Genomic DNA, 15,262 nt, shown 5'->3' on the forward strand with positions numbered 1-15,262 from the left:
AAGAACCCACCTGCCAATGCAGGAGACATAGGAGACTTGCATTCCATCCTTGGGTCAGGAAGATCCTCTGGAGTGGGCATGGCAACCCACTCCAGTATTCTTGCCTAGAGAATCCCATGGACAGAGGAACATGGTGGGCTACAGTCCATAGGGTCACAAGGAGTTGTACACATCTGAGTACTTTGCATACATAGCCTGTCTCAACACAGTCTGTTTGCCATTTTTTTAGGGCATGGATGAACATGTTATTAGAGCAGAAAGAAGTGGCTTGATAGGTCCCAGGGTTAAACCAGTCATTCCCCTGGAAGACAGGACAGACCCAGCTTCAAAAAAAAGAGGTGTCCACTGGACATAGAGCTTGTTCTAGGAGGAGATCATGCATTGTAGGCATCCCAGGCACTGGAAGGCATGAAGGCTCCTGCAGGAGGGTGGAGCAGTGTCTCTGGGAGCAAGGGGACACAGAAAGCCAGCACTGGAATGGGGTCCATGGGCGGCGCTCATCTGGAGAACTGGGATGCCAGGCCAAGACTCTGGTCCTTAGGGACATGTGGGAGCAAGACAGGAACCAAATCCTGGAGCAGATTATTGGACTGGGCTGACGTGAGGAGTGGGTCTGGGCTGCATTATTCCAGCAGGGGATATGAAGAGCCCTGGAACTTAAGACTGAAGGCAGAGGTCCACGTTCTGAGCTGGCCCAGCACACAACTCCTTGGGAGTTGAGGCCTGGGGCTCCTGACCTCTTGTTTCCTTTTTATTCCTGACTGGCTGAGAGGGTTGGGTCCTGTGTATGTGATGGGGCAGAGCCTGTAGGAGGGATGGAGCAAGTGGGTCCAGCTGAACTCAGAGAGACCAGCAGCCAAGGAGCCAGGCGGGTGGATGCCTCGTAGGTTCTTGTCCCCCATCCTCCTAGCAGTGGCTCATTGTCACCACTGCCCACAGAGGTAGGCTGGACACCTCCCATCTCCCTGGCCTTTTAGTTTCTGTTCCTTTGTTTCTTTTTTAATTGAAACATATGTGACATACAGCACTGTGTACATTTAAGGTGTGCATGGTGATTTGATACATTTATATATTGTAATATGATCGCCATTGTAGAGATAGGTGCTCTCTCACATCACATAATTATCATTTCTCTTTGCGGCTGGAATAAAGATGTAGACTCTTAGCAAGTCTGAGGATTATAATACAGCGTGGTATTCCCTGTACTGTGCGTTGTTAGCTCTCCAGGACCTCGCTGTACTAGTTGCAAGTTTGAACCTTAAGCCAGACCTCTCCTACTCCCCCGCCCTCCTGCCCCGAAACCACCTTTACACACTGTTTTTTACTATTTTAGCTTTTTTAGATTCCACATATAAGTGACATCATACACTATTTTTCTCTTTCTAATCTGGCGTTTACTTTGCCTCCAGGGACCCAAAGGACCACCAGGACACAAAGGAGAATTTGGCCTCCCTGGACGACCTGTAGGTATCTGAGTTCCTCAGACTGCCCGTGGAAGAAGGACATGTGGGCCAGGCTAGCCTGTGGGTTTACTAAGGCCTCTCTTATGGGTTTCAGGGTCGCCCAGGACTGAATGGCCTCAAAGGTGCCAAAGGAGATCGAGGGGTCATGATCCCGGTGAGTGCCACACCAGAGGCCCAGCCCCACACCCAGGGACGTGGCCCCAGGGCCAATGTCAGGAGGAGGATTGGTCGGGTGCCAGGTCCAAGTGAGCAGACAGAGTGCTCAGGAGTGTTCTTCTTCCTCTGCTGCCACTTCCAAAGATCCGCAGCCCAGCCCTGTCCTCAGGCTCATTCTCAGGAGGTCCTGCACCAAATCCACCTTAGTGGAGCATAAGCTTCCGCATCCAGACCCAGAGAAGGGTGGGAGAACACGATCTGGGAATCCTCAAGAAGTCTGGTTTCAAATCCCAGGTCTTCTGACTCGGGTTATATCATGTTTTTCTTGGATTACACATTCCTGGGGGTTTCACAGGTCACTGGTGTAGATGGGGTGGGGCTGGTGAGCATTCTTGAGAGAACATAGAAGCTCAATCAGCTGCATATGCAGAGCCTCACCAGATGGCAGACCCTGGAACATCCGCAGTGTCCCGCATCTGCGAGAAGGAAGCCAGTGTTTATTGGTGCTTTTGAGGACAAGATCTCAGTCTTGATAGTAGCTCTCCTGAGAGACACCCTGCGGAGTCCTTGTTTTACACAAAAGGAAACCAGGGCCTTTAGTTAGTTAGTCACCTTTAGTTAGTTAGTTAGTCACCATGGGAGGCCCCCCATTTGCTACATGCGAGTGCAGCTTGAAGTATGTTGTTGATTCTGTCTGTACCTCCTGGTCTCCAGGAGGTCTCCAATTGGTCTCCAATTCTGCATGCCCAGAATTGCAGAAATGAGGTGGTGTTGAATCACTGGGCATTGACTCACTCACCAAGCCCTTGGGGCTGCAGGTACAGCAGCCAGTCTAGTGATCACGTGGAGCCTCCACATGGGCCGGGCGCCTCTCACCTGCGGTCAGAGCCTCGCCCTCCCCCACGTCTGCTTCAGGTGCAGCTTGGGCTTCAGGATCAGCAGAGAAAACATCGCATGGTGTCACTGCCAGGCTGACCTGGCTCTGCCATGGACTCTGCCATCTAACAGGAGTTGGTGTTTATCGTTACATTTATGAGGGGCTCTTTCAGGCACCGTATCCCAGCAAGGTCCCACCCCACCACTCCCTCCATATGAGGGATACGTGGGTAGAGGTGGTGGGCTCTGTATCCGCTGAGCACTGCTCTGGGGGTCAGAATCTGGCTTCCAGTCTCCATTCTTCTGTGAATTGCTGCGTGGCCTTTAGCAGGTCAGTTCCCCTTTCTGGCCCTTGTTACCTCCAATTGTAAACCAGCAGTGATACTTGCTCTGCTGTTGTGAAGATCCAGTGAGGACACAGAGGTAGACATGCTTCTGGAAGAGGGTGGCCCACACGTGGGAGGAGTTAGTCGACTTTAGAAGACCCTCCTTTCCTCGTCTCCAAACCCTGCAGAAGTACCCTGCAGCTGCCTCTGTGCTTACAACAAGCCGAACTCAGGAATGGCCTTTCTTGCCCCCCTTCAGGGTCCACCTGGCCTACCTGGCCCTCCAGGCCCCCCAGGACCACCGGGAGCTGTGATTAACATCAAAGGAGTAAGTTGGGGTGGGAAGGGAGAGAGACTTCCTGGGAAAGCGGGAAATGGTCCCCTACTGGCCTGAGCTGGAGTCAGGTGTCCTCAATCCCTTCTCTCATTCTCATTTCCAACAGGCTGTCTTCCCAGTTCCAGTCCGGCCACACTGCAAAACGCCAGTAAGTAGAAAACAGTAATGGCCTTAAAGAGCAGGCTTTGGCATAGAAAGCAACTCAGAGACGATAAGTTTTTAGGTTTTGTTTTGGGCCACTCTGTCAGTGTTCTCTCTGATGTCAAGTGAGTAGGTGGCTCTGAATCGTATTAGGGCTTCTAAGGGCACACGTGTGGACAATGTTTCTTTGCAATCAAAAAGCAGTGTCTTTTGTTATCTTCATGTGGACATGTTAGCTTCGTGCTTGGAGCAGTATAAAAAAGGGAGAAATAGATACTTTAAAACACAGAGGAGAATAAAGAGGCAATTCTGACTAGTGATCTTCACATTGGGAGCTACAGGCTAAAATCTGTAACTATCCTTTCTTAACTGTCACATTTCCGCACAGAACACAACGCTGAGAGGAGGGACTTCCTCTCCCCCTTTGTAATGACAAAACAATCTGTGACTCAGACAAGCTCACCAACTTGTCTAAGGTCACAGGAAGGACACAGCTGGGCCATCGCTCAGGTCCCCTGGCACCCCTTGGTACCCCAAGGGGTCAGGCACATGCCTGTTCACCCCACTGGTCAGTGCACTGTCCCTGAGGCCTCACCCATGTGAGGAGGGTCTAGTTTTTGTGGGGAAACCCAGGGGGGTTGGCCTCTCCCCATGCACAGGCATTAGTCACTGAACATAATCATTCACTCAGCAAGTATTTATCAAAGATTTACGAATGCCAAGTACATGTGAGGCCCTAGAACTGCAGCGGTGAACTAGACAGGCATGAGCTCTGTTCTTGGGAGCCTGCAAATTACAATTTAGAGAGGTTCTTTGAAGCGGGTTCTTAATTGATGTCTGTAGGGGTGGTGATGAGACTTGGGTCAAGGGCTTTAAAATGACACAGTTTGACTGAGTGTTTGCCCAGACATCTGTCCATGTCTAAACTTTGAAACAATCAATTCTGCAACCCAGGACCTGGAAACTCTGGTCTTGAAAACAGAGAATGGGACCCACCTGTATAGGGACCTACCTACGTAGGGTGACCTGATAGATGGCTGCCTCCCACCATAGACAAGGAATCATAGCCTAGCGAGGCCAGATCTCTCTCTGAGTTGGTGCCCAAAGCCCCTCCCAACAAACAGGCTTCAAATGGACTGACCATGGGACAGAACTTGGAAAACTCACGAGTATTGTATAATGCTACTGCAATTACTGTGACCTATGCTAGGATCCTTTGCAGTGACCATGGCCATTGAGGGTCATGATGTTACTTTAAAAAAGCCAGAGATGAGCTAAGACATTTGATTTTGATTTCATGTTGCCTGGCTAGACACCATGCAGGCTTGAGTGTGGATGTTTTTTGACCAGCTCTCAAAGTGGACAGTTGAATAAGAAATGCTTCCTCTCACATCCAGCGTTTCATGGGCTTCTTCTCATTTCATCCCCTTTCTAATATCATAACAATTAACAGCTCACCCCTGGAGTGGAGGAACTTTATCAGCACAGCTATAAGATACCTGCTTGGCACTGCTGCCTTTGTCTTTAACTTAGAAATGTTTTTCCTGGAAGATTACTGTCCCTTTCCCACATCTTCTGTTGGTGACACCTGAGCAGCTTGTGACCCTCCACCCAAAAGTATGGGAGGATCTGGGATCAGAGGGATCATTTTGATTCACATATTAACTGGGAAAAAGCTGGACTTATAAAAGGAGGGTGGCAGATAGCTCTGTTATTAAAAAAGAGGGAAAAAAATGCAGGAAACTGGGGATGAACTGTGAAGGAATATTATCTTGAACAGCTTGGACCCCAGACCCATGGCACTTAATGGGAAGTCCAGAATAGCACCCTAATCTAATGATAACTCCTCTTTATTAATTATAACCACCATCAACTCCTGTTCTGGGTGCTCATCTTTGATTACACATGGTAGCAAAGCTACCGGCTGACCCAGGTTCATGACTTGAGTACATCACTTACCATCGCTTGACCTCTCATATGAGTCAGTCCTAACTGATCAGAAAGGAGGCCAGGAATGCTCATGGTTGGCCAGACCAACATTGCTATGACTTATCTTTCCCTTTGCAGAGTTGTTCAGCCCATAGATTTCACCCTGGCTCAGCTACATGATGCACCCCCGACCCCTACACCTGCTAATTGAAGACCTGAGATGCTTTGCATTGAGGGGCCCTGTGGAGCTCAGGGCTTTTGGGGGCTCCAATATCCAGGGCAGGCCTAACTCCATGACCTTGCCCCTTGCCCCTGGGACAGGGGACTAGCTCCCTGCGCATACAAAAACCAGAACAGGGTTTACAGTGTATGACCTTGGCTTTCTCTCTCTCTCTAGGTTGGTACCACGTATTCTGGGAATTCAGAACTCATCACTTTTCATGGTACACACTCCCGTCTTCACCTTATGTTTCTCTGGGATGTTTCCTGACCCTCCTGTCTCTGCAGAGGTGGTTTCTGTTTGCCCAATTCTGGGCGTAAACTAGGTGCTCTGAAAAGTCTGACTGCATTGTGGGAGGGGAGCTGAACCAAGGCTGAGCCAAGGGCACCTCTGTTTGCTTGTGTCACCCAGCTGCCTATTTTATGCATCTTGTCTGGGCCTCCTAGCTAGGAGCCAGCACTCCATTTTTCCATCCGTGTGTTAGTTTGTTCGTAATGCGTCCACTGATAGCTTCTCCTCGCCTGGTGCCGTCCCATTCACTGGGCTGAGACAGATGGACCCCATGCTCTTCTTGCCACCCAGGCCCTTAGACTCTGCTGGGCGAAACCATTTAAAAAGTCATTACAGTGCAGTATACCAAGAGCTAAGGCAGGGAGGTCCTGCAGCTCAGAAGGCCTTTGCCTGAGAGCGTTCTTGGACCAGCAGCATCAGCAGTCCTGGAGCTTGTTAGGAATGTAGACCCTTGGGCCTCATCACAGACCTGCTGGGTCAGAAGCTTCGTTTCATAAGCTCCCTCTGAGGTGTATACACACACAGTGTGTTGTGAGACACACTGGCTCTGAGGGATTGGTAAACTTCAGCATGTTTGCGGCTGGTGGGAGCTTATCTACCACTCATCAGACAGGAAATAGGCTAGGAGACGGGAGCTGCAGGTGAGCAGTGACTCTGGTCCTCTGTCCCCACACAATGTCACACCGTGTGTGCCTGTTTTGATTGAGAAGTCTGGACACTTGCAGTTTAAACAGGGAAAGGCCCATTTTTTCCCCCTAATACTGATCTCTGGCTCAGCTCTGTCACCCCTGGCCTGCCAGGTGGTGGTCTCCCTGATGGTATCTAGTGTCACGGGTTTTTGGTCACTTTTGGTTACAAAATCCAGGATGTTCTCAGACTTCTTGTTCAGATCCAATTCAAGGTAATCCCTTCCTCTGGTGCCAAGGTGACCTTGGGGAGGAGCAGGTGGAGCTGGATTTGTTTTTGTCAGATCCCCTGTGTGTGGCTACACATTGGTTAGTCTCTCTCAGGAACCAGGAGTTCAGAGCTCTAGTGTCCACCCACTTATCCAGGTGGGGAAAGGGCACTGCCTCCTTTTCCAAACTCTACTCCCAGGAGGCTCCCTCTGAGCCCATCTTCAAGATAAAGAGCTGGGGGAGAAGGGAGGGCTCTAAGGCTGATTCTGCAGAAACAGTGCTTCTCACAAGTCCTCTGGGAAGTAGGATACGGCACTGTTGGCATCCTTCCAACTGTGAATGGAATACTGACCACCCTAACTGTCCTCTGCGGCACTCCTGGGGCATTCTTCCCTTCCCCTTACACCGCTGTGCTGCCCAGGCTTAGGTGATATGAGACTGAGTGCTTGACTTGGTGTTGAGTCTCAGTCCACGTGCATGAGGCCATCCAAGGGAGCTCACTGTAGCCTCTGCTGTACTCCCATGATGCACTGCTGGTACCTTGATGATGGTACTTATTCCATCCTGCCTGGTGCTACCCTGACTGTGTCTGTCTCCCTGAGAGCTTCCCAAGTTCAGGAATTGTGTCTACTGCATCTACCTCTGCCTCTCCATCCTACAGCAAAAGATTTTATACCCTCAATAAGCTTTTGTTTGTTGATTGGACTTAAGAGGCTCCACTTCAAAACCTTCTCAAAAATGTCTTATGTAGGATGAAGGTGTTTTTCCACTATCTTATTTTTTTAAAAACACGTGTGTATTTGGTGGCAGGTGTTAAAGGAGAAAAAGGATCCTGGGGCCTTCCCGGCTCAAAAGGAGAAAAAGGCGACCAGGGACCCCAGGGACCACCAGGTATCTCAACTCTTGTTCTGTATATTGCCCTTTATTTTTGTTCTCGAGAAAGCCAACAGAGCCAGTAAGTGAGGCTAATTACATTACCACCCAGCCTGCAAGCTCCATGAAATTCCAGAAAGACCCAGTCATGGGTGATGCGTGTTCAAGATGGAACATTGTCAGGAGAAACCAGAAGTTGCCATCATTCCAGCTTCATATGCAGATCGAGCCCCAGAGAGGACCAGGGAAGAGCCTAGGATCTCACAGGATCACAGATTCTGGACTGGGGCTCATTTCCAAGCTGTGTCCCCTCTACCAGCTAAACCAATATGAGGTCATTTTGGCTAGGCACTTATCATGTTCCTAGATGCTTTGGTATTTGAATTTCTGAGACTGATTGCAAATTTTAGAAAGCATTTCTTTTTCAGGCCCTCCTGTGGATCCAGCTTACCTGAGGCACTTTCTGAACAGCTTGAAGGTGAGCTTTTCTGAGACTTTGGCCTGTGTTTCCAAGTTCTCAGGCTTATGTCAGAGACTGGCTCATCTGACTCTTTCTGAATGTTCTCTGAATGATCTTCCAGGGGGAGAATGGAGACAGGGGAATCAAAGGAGAAAAAGGAGACTCTAACAGTGGCTTCTCTGGCTTCTCTGTGTCAGGGCCACCGGGCCTGCCAGGAAGTCCAGGTCTGGTGGTGAGTAGTGACCCCTCCGAGTCCCTTTCCTCAGTGAATCCTGGAGTTCCTGAAGCTTCCCAGTGTGACTAGGCAGCTGGGAAGCAAGGGCCAGTCACAGGCTAGAGGCAGGCCTTGGGTGTCAGCCTCTTTCCCCGATACTTGCTAACTGGTAGGGAGCCCCTGAGGCCACGGAGGAAAGGGAGCTGGCCAAGGCCATGTGCGTGCAGGTAGCTTCCATGTCACCCACTGCATTGCCTTATGCACACCAGTGGTGGAAACTTCACTCAATGCAAAGAGTTGTTAATGGTAGACACATCAGATAATAGACGCAGAAGCAAAGGTGAGGAAGATATTTTTAGAGTGGCTATTTGATTCTTCTGGAATTTCATCAGACAAGAAGCCCCTGAGTCAGCTTGGTCTTCTTAGGATGAGAAGCTTCTCCAGGTCACAAGAAAGAAATTCAGTTTACGTCTCCAGTGAGATTATGACGAGATCATTGACCCTCAGGGGTCTGGAACTCGCCATGAGCAAGACAAAGCAAGCCGGGAGGCCAGGATTCTCCTCCAAGCTCTGCTGCCAATTTGCTCTGAAACCTTGGCCAAGCCCTACCTTTCTCTGGGCCTCTGTTTCTCCATCTGTGAGATGCCAAGGCTGAACTAGATGAACTCCAGTGGACCTTGTAAGTCCAGGGCTTCCTGGGCTTCTCTCCTGTCATTCAACATGACAGCTAGGCCACTGCTCTTTAAGTCTTCCACCACCTAGCTTGTGCTCAGGATTGAGGACAAAGATAACAATAGTGGAGTTTACTGACTTCTTACCAATGTCCTGACAAAAAGACCAGACTTCTAGTGACTGATGGTGCTTTCTCTCTTCTGTTACCATGCACCTGACAGGGCCAGAAAGGGGAGGCCGTTGTCGGGCCCCAGGGACCCCCAGGTGCTCCTGGCCTGCCTGGGCCACCTGGCTTTGGGAGACCTGGTTCCCCTGGGCCACCAGGACCCCCAGGACCACCAGGACCTCCAGCTATCCTAGGAGCAGGTCAGTACCGTGAGTCACCACTTCTGGGTGGCACGTCGGAGCCACACTGTCTGACAGAGGCTGTGTTGAGCCTTGGATTGAGCCTTCTTTCTTTTCTTTTGTTTTAAACTGAGATGTCATTTGCATGCCAAAGAATTCGCTCACTGAAGTGGACAGCTGAATGGTTTTTTATGTATTCACAAGGTTGTGCAGCCTTTGCCTCTCCCTAACTCCAGGACATTTTCATCACCTCGGATGGAAGTCCTGTACCAATTAGTAGTCACTCCTCTTTCCAAACCTTGATCTTTCCCTGATCTTGGAAACCTCTAATCTACTTTCTGTCTCTATGGATTTGCCTATTCTAGACAGTTCATGGCAGTGGAATCACACAGGGTGTGGCCCTCGGCTTCTTTCACTTACCGCAATGTTTCCAGAGTTCCCCCGTGTGTTGCATGTATCATTTCGTTTATTCATTCATCAGGTGATGGACATTTGAGTTGTTTCCACTGTTTTGGCTATTTTGTGTAGTGCTGCAGTGAACATTTATATACAGGTTTTTGTGTGAACATATGTCTTCAGTTCTCTTGAGTTTATACCTAGGAGTAAAACTGCTGGGTCATATATGTGATGGAAGGTGAAGGTGAAGTCGTTCAGTCGTGTCCGACTCTTCGCGACCCTATGGACTGTAGCCCACCAGGCTCTTCCATCCATGGAATTTTCTAGGCAAGAGTACTGGAGTCGGTTGCCATTTCCTTCTCCAGGGGATCTTCCTTCCTGACTCAGGGATCGAACCCGGGCGTCCCACATTGTGGGCAGACGCTTTACCGTCTGAGCCACTAGGGAACCCCCAATATATGTGATTACTCTATATTTAACCTTGGAGGAACTGCCAGACTGTTTTCGAAAGTGACTATAACATTTTGCATTCCCACTAGCAGTGTACAAAGGTTATAATTTCCTTTTGTTGTCATCATCATTTGTTATTATATCTTTTTTATTCTAGCCATCATTCATTCTTGTGAAATAATATCTCATCGTGGTTTTGGTTGCATTTCCCTAAAGACTGATAATGTTGGACATCTTTTCGTGTGTGTGTGTGAACTTCTTGGCTGCTTTGTCAATGCCTGGACCTTAAGGGACTTGAGGACCAGCATTGATTCTAACCCTCTATGTAAAAAATTTTTTTACCCCTTGGTACTTCACTTCCTCAAATGAAAAATGTGTGAAATAGAAGAAAATCTCCATTTATTGAATACTTACCAAGTGCCAGGCCATCTGCTAGTCACTCTCCTACAATATTTTGTGGGTTCCTACAAAGCCTTTCAAGGAAAGTATTAGCATCCCCATTTTATAGATGAGGAAAGTGAGGCCCAGAGATGTTTAGGAACCTTTCTGAGGTCACATAGCCAATAAGTGGCACCACATTAGGACCCAGATCAGGACCCAGGTCAGAGTAACTCTGAAGCCTACATTCTTTCCACTGTGGCCATGGTGGAAAATAACAGTAGTGGCAGTAATAGCATAAATACCTCATTTTTTGTTGTTTGGGTCGACATGAGCCAGGTGTGGCGGAAGCACACCTGGGAAGAGGCCTACAATGTCTGGGGCATCTGGGAGAACTTTACACAGGAAGTGACTGGGGCAAGCGACAGAAATGGAACTCAAACTAGTTCAAGTAACAGGGAAGCTTACTGCATGTGAAGGAGGGGTGAACAGTTTGGGGGGGGCAGGCATGCAGTGAGACTTCAGATACAGCCAGAACCAGGGATTCAGTCCCTGTGAGGATTCTCCGTCTGTTGCTAGGCTTCTCTCTGAGTGCAGCTTCGTGCTTCTTCACCACAGACCACATCCTCTGCGAGTGGGAAATACCAACAACCTACAGCTTCCACTGTCATCTACAAATCTTGGCCTTCTTTCTCAGTTTTCATTTGAAAAGTCTTGGCATAGGGATGTTCTGGGGACAGATTCTGACTGACCTGTCCTGGGCCAGATGCCCAACCTTGGAGCAGTCACCCGTGGCCAGGAGGTGGGCTCACGTGAGAACGTGGCAGCTGCTTCTGGACCTGAATGGTCATAGAGGTGAAGGGGAAGCTCTCAGGAGCAGGTAGGGATGCTGGTCCCATAGGTGCCCACAAAACCTTGAGGGATAGAAGGGAATTGCAAAAGGCGAAGGGACATTGCAGGGTGAATACAGGAAGCAGAGACTCTGTTGTCCACAGTAGCCCTAAACTAGGGCCCCGGGACTCCTTGCTGCATTGGAAAGAATTACCTTTCACACAATACATGACAGTTCATAGTTTACAAAACACTCCCATATCCATTATCCCATTTCATCTTCACAGCAACCCCAGGAGGAAGATGAAATGGATAGGATTATAAAACTCATCTTATGGATGAAGGCACCAAAGCTCAGAGAGGTTAGGAGACTAACTCAAGGTCACAAATGCTAGGAAGAGGCATGGCTGGGGTCCAAACCCAAGTCCTCAGGCCCTCTTTCCACTGGAGACATTCACCACCTGTGTGTGAACGTTCAGGTCCTGTGTCAGAACTGCAGGCTTCCGTGCACAACCTGAAAAATCTCACGCAGTAGTTTTCCTGTGCTGTATTAAGTCGCTTCAGTTGTGTCTGACTTTGCAGCCCCATGGACTGTAACCCCCAGACTCCCCTGTCCATGGGGATTCTCCAGGCAAGAATACTGGAGTGGATTGCCATGCCCTCCTCCAAGGGATCTTCCCGACCCAGGGATGAACTGAACCTGCATCTCTTACTTCTCCTGCATTGGCAAGCGGGTTCTTTACCACTAGCGCCACCTGGGAAGCCCCAAGTTTTACTGGGACTTTTACAAATATCCTTAACCCTGCCAAGAGTTTTGCAGATTTTGAGGGGAGACAGGAGGTTAGAAAGATAGAAGGAGAACAACAAAATAGCTGTAATGATATTTGTGTTTGCCTAAAGTAAGGGCTATTCATTTGGGAACCATAAACTCCTAGGAATTTCAAGGATGTGCCTCAGAGAGCTATCATCCCACTAACATTCTAAGTAGAAAAGTGTGTGTGTGTGTGTGTGTGTGTGTGTGTGTGTGTGTGTGTATCTCTATCCTGGGGGAGAGCGCCTTGATCTGGTTTTTAAGGGCACTTTGACTTTTCAAAAGCTAAGAATCTCTGGTTGGATACTATACAGTTTGCAAAGCACATTCCTAGTTTGTATTTTTCTCAGTTCTCAACATAGGCTAGTGAAGAAATATCTGTTTATATTTTACTGATGAAGCTGAGATTCAGAGAGCTTGTTACTTCCCTAAGCTCACACAGCTGAGAATCAACAAACCAGGGTCTTCAGTCTTCTGGCTGGAAGGCAAGGGCCCTGGCACTGCCCTACCCTGCCCTCCTGTAGCTTGGCACCTTCTCTTTTTTCTGAGTCTTCTTCCTCTGTTCAGTAATTACCTGTTTGTTTCTTGGGACAAGTAAGTTGTATGAATCAGGACATTTGGGGATGCAAGTGACAGAAAACTCAACTCAGACTGACTTATACAAACAGCAGAAACAAAAGAAACGTATTCACTTACAAAACTGGAAAGTCTTAGGCATGACTTCACTCAGGGCTACAGTTAAGAGTCTCAGCCCTCCCCTAAGCCAGCCAAATGCGGCTGAGTCATAAGCTGGGCACAGAGCTCCTAAGATTCGCTTACAAGGTGCAGCGTTTGCAGCTGCGAACGTTGTGAGTAAGGTGGTGAGCACTCTCAGTAATCGGCTAACATCAGAGGCATTTTGCACAGTGTGCTTTTCTGTAACTTCTCTTTCCTGTTTTATCTTAGCTGTGGCCCTTCCGGGCCCACCTGGCCCTCCAGGACAACCAGGGCTTCCCGGATCCAGGAACCTGGTCAGTATTATCATCAGGGAGTCTTCATCCTTCTGCTTTGGATGAGTTTGTTTAGAACTGTGGCTACAGTGTTTAGGGGCTGGCACACCTCTGTTGGAGTTGGGCCTCCATGACAACAGAATTGGTATAATTCCACAAACAGGATATTTATTATACTCTTTGGATGACTTAGTAAAAAGATACAGACGACAAAATCATTTATGATTTAGGTTCCACAAGAGCCAATTGTATTACATCAAAAACCACAAGCACAAGAGTGTAAACAACATTACAGGAGCCCCTGCGCTGGTCACGTTTCCCCTGGGTAATGCCGCATTCTCCGTTTTACCGAAGAAGGTCTCTTGTACCTTCGTTACCCTGATCGCCTGACTCTGTATGGCACATGGAAACTATTGTGATGCACAGAAAGAGGAACAAATGCCTCATTAGGATGTCAGGAGTCCTAGCAATGTACATTGGTCTTTGATAGATTTTAGCTGGAAATTTGGGCTGCCAGATGAAAAACTGTCCAGCAGTTGGTGAAATTTTAATATTTGGTGCCTTTGGGGGATGTCTGGGTCATTTTAATGCACAAAGTCATTATCTTCAAAGCTAGGCAAAAATTAAGTGTTTATAATCTTTCTCAGTTGAAGAGAAAAATAAGAGTTTCCTTTTCTGATATTTCTCTGAGACTTGATATTTCTTGATAGAGTTTTCCTGCTTTTATGTCTGTGCCTAGAGAGGCCAACATGATTTTCTAACCTTTGGCAATTGTCTAGACAGAGAAATTATAGACCCCTATTTTCTTCTATGTATTTATTATTGGAACTACTCAGCCAGGCAAAAAAAAGGTTCAGGACCTAGGTAGAGTCACTCTCTTGTTTATATTTCTGAATCCAAATGAAAACACTTTTGAAACCCTGTAAGGAGCAGCATGAGCTAACGTAACACATGTAACAATGTCTGTGCCATGGTGCAACTCACGCGAATGGAAGCGGCAAAACCCACCCATGATTTTCCCAGTACCAGTGCCCAACAGAGCCAAGTCTATTGACAGTTTTTAAATGTCTTCAAACTCACAGGATATTATCTTTTTTGTTTAATTTTTTTTAAATTTAATTTTATTTTTAAACTTTACATAATTATATTAGTTTTGCCAAATATCAAAATGAATCCGCCACAGGTATACATGTGTTCCCCATCCTGAACCCTCCTCCCTCCTCCTTCCCCATACCATCCCTCTGGGTCGTCCCAGTGCACTAGCCCCAAGCATCCAGTATCGTTGTTTAATTTTTTTATTGTAAATGAGATTTATGTTTCAAGGTAATGAATGTTTTTGTTTGATCAAAAGGAAAGTCCTTTGGTTATTGATGAAGTTATATATCTCTCTGTGGCACAATAACCTTTTCATTGACTGTGAGGGGATGGCTCATATTTGACTTTACAAAGAGGCTGGGCTTTCAAATCGCGCCATCGCTCTAATGGTAACTGCGGTGTTTGGTATTTAAAATTACCTAACAGGTTACAACATTTAGCAACATGGATGACATGTTACAGAAAGCACATTTGGTCATAGAAGGGACATTCATCTACTTGAAGGACAGCACCGAGTTTTTCATTCGGGTCAGAGATGGTTGGAAAAAATTACAGGTAATTCTTAAACTCCTTTTAAAAGACTGCCTCCTAGTACCCTCTAAAAATCACAGTCTGCTCCTGTAAATGCCATTTTTCTGATTTGAAAATGCAAAAACAGTTTCCAGTTGATGTTTCATTTTCAACATCCTCTTTTCCTTAAAGCTGGGAGAACTGATTCCCATTCCGGATGACAGCCCTCCTCCCCCTGCACTTTCCAGCAATGTGAGTCCTCTCCCCACCTTACTTCTAGCTCTTTCATTCATTAGCACTGACTGAATCCCCTTGGCATCCAGTATCAAGCTCTCTGACTCTGGACAGCCAGCCCTGCAGGGCTCACTATCTGGCAGAAGCCCAGAAATTACCAAGTGCCAAAAGAACGTTCTCACACTGGACGGCAGGGCAGGGGGGCGGGTCGGGGAGGGGGGTGGAGCTGGACCCAGAGGCTGGAGACCTGCCATTCCCGTGTCACAGCTGAATCCTCTTGGGCAAGGGACTCCCCTTCTCTTGGCATCAGTTTATTGATCTGTGAAAACATGGTTGGCATAAGCAATCTAGAAGAACCCTTTAATATTT

General features: G+C 47.8%; 1 protein-coding gene across 3 annotated transcripts in view; it reads left to right on the forward strand.

Moving 5' to 3' along the window:
- COL15A1 (collagen type XV alpha 1 chain) overlaps positions 1 to 15,262 on the forward strand; it is a 103,424-nt gene that overhangs the window by 81,271 nt on the left and 6,891 nt on the right. For all 3 annotated transcript variants that reach the window (XM_061425787.1, XM_061425788.1, XM_061425786.1), the window contains 12 exons: positions 1,410 to 1,463; positions 1,558 to 1,617; positions 3,081 to 3,149; positions 3,265 to 3,306; positions 5,626 to 5,671; positions 7,446 to 7,526; positions 7,937 to 7,986; positions 8,090 to 8,200; positions 9,076 to 9,220; positions 13,011 to 13,075; positions 14,576 to 14,704; positions 14,852 to 14,911. In XM_061425787.1, the coding sequence (XP_061281771.1) occupies positions 1,410 to 1,463; positions 1,558 to 1,617; positions 3,081 to 3,149; positions 3,265 to 3,306; positions 5,626 to 5,671; positions 7,446 to 7,526; positions 7,937 to 7,986; positions 8,090 to 8,200; positions 9,076 to 9,220; positions 13,011 to 13,075; positions 14,576 to 14,704; positions 14,852 to 14,911 (912 nt within the window). The remainder of the gene's footprint in view (positions 1 to 1,409; positions 1,464 to 1,557; positions 1,618 to 3,080; positions 3,150 to 3,264; positions 3,307 to 5,625; positions 5,672 to 7,445; positions 7,527 to 7,936; positions 7,987 to 8,089; positions 8,201 to 9,075; positions 9,221 to 13,010; positions 13,076 to 14,575; positions 14,705 to 14,851; positions 14,912 to 15,262) is intronic.

The sequence above is a fragment of the Bos javanicus genome, chromosome 8 (genome assembly GCF_032452875.1).
Source record: "Bos javanicus breed banteng chromosome 8, ARS-OSU_banteng_1.0, whole genome shotgun sequence".
Classification (NCBI taxonomy): domain Eukaryota; kingdom Metazoa; phylum Chordata; class Mammalia; order Artiodactyla; family Bovidae; genus Bos; species Bos javanicus.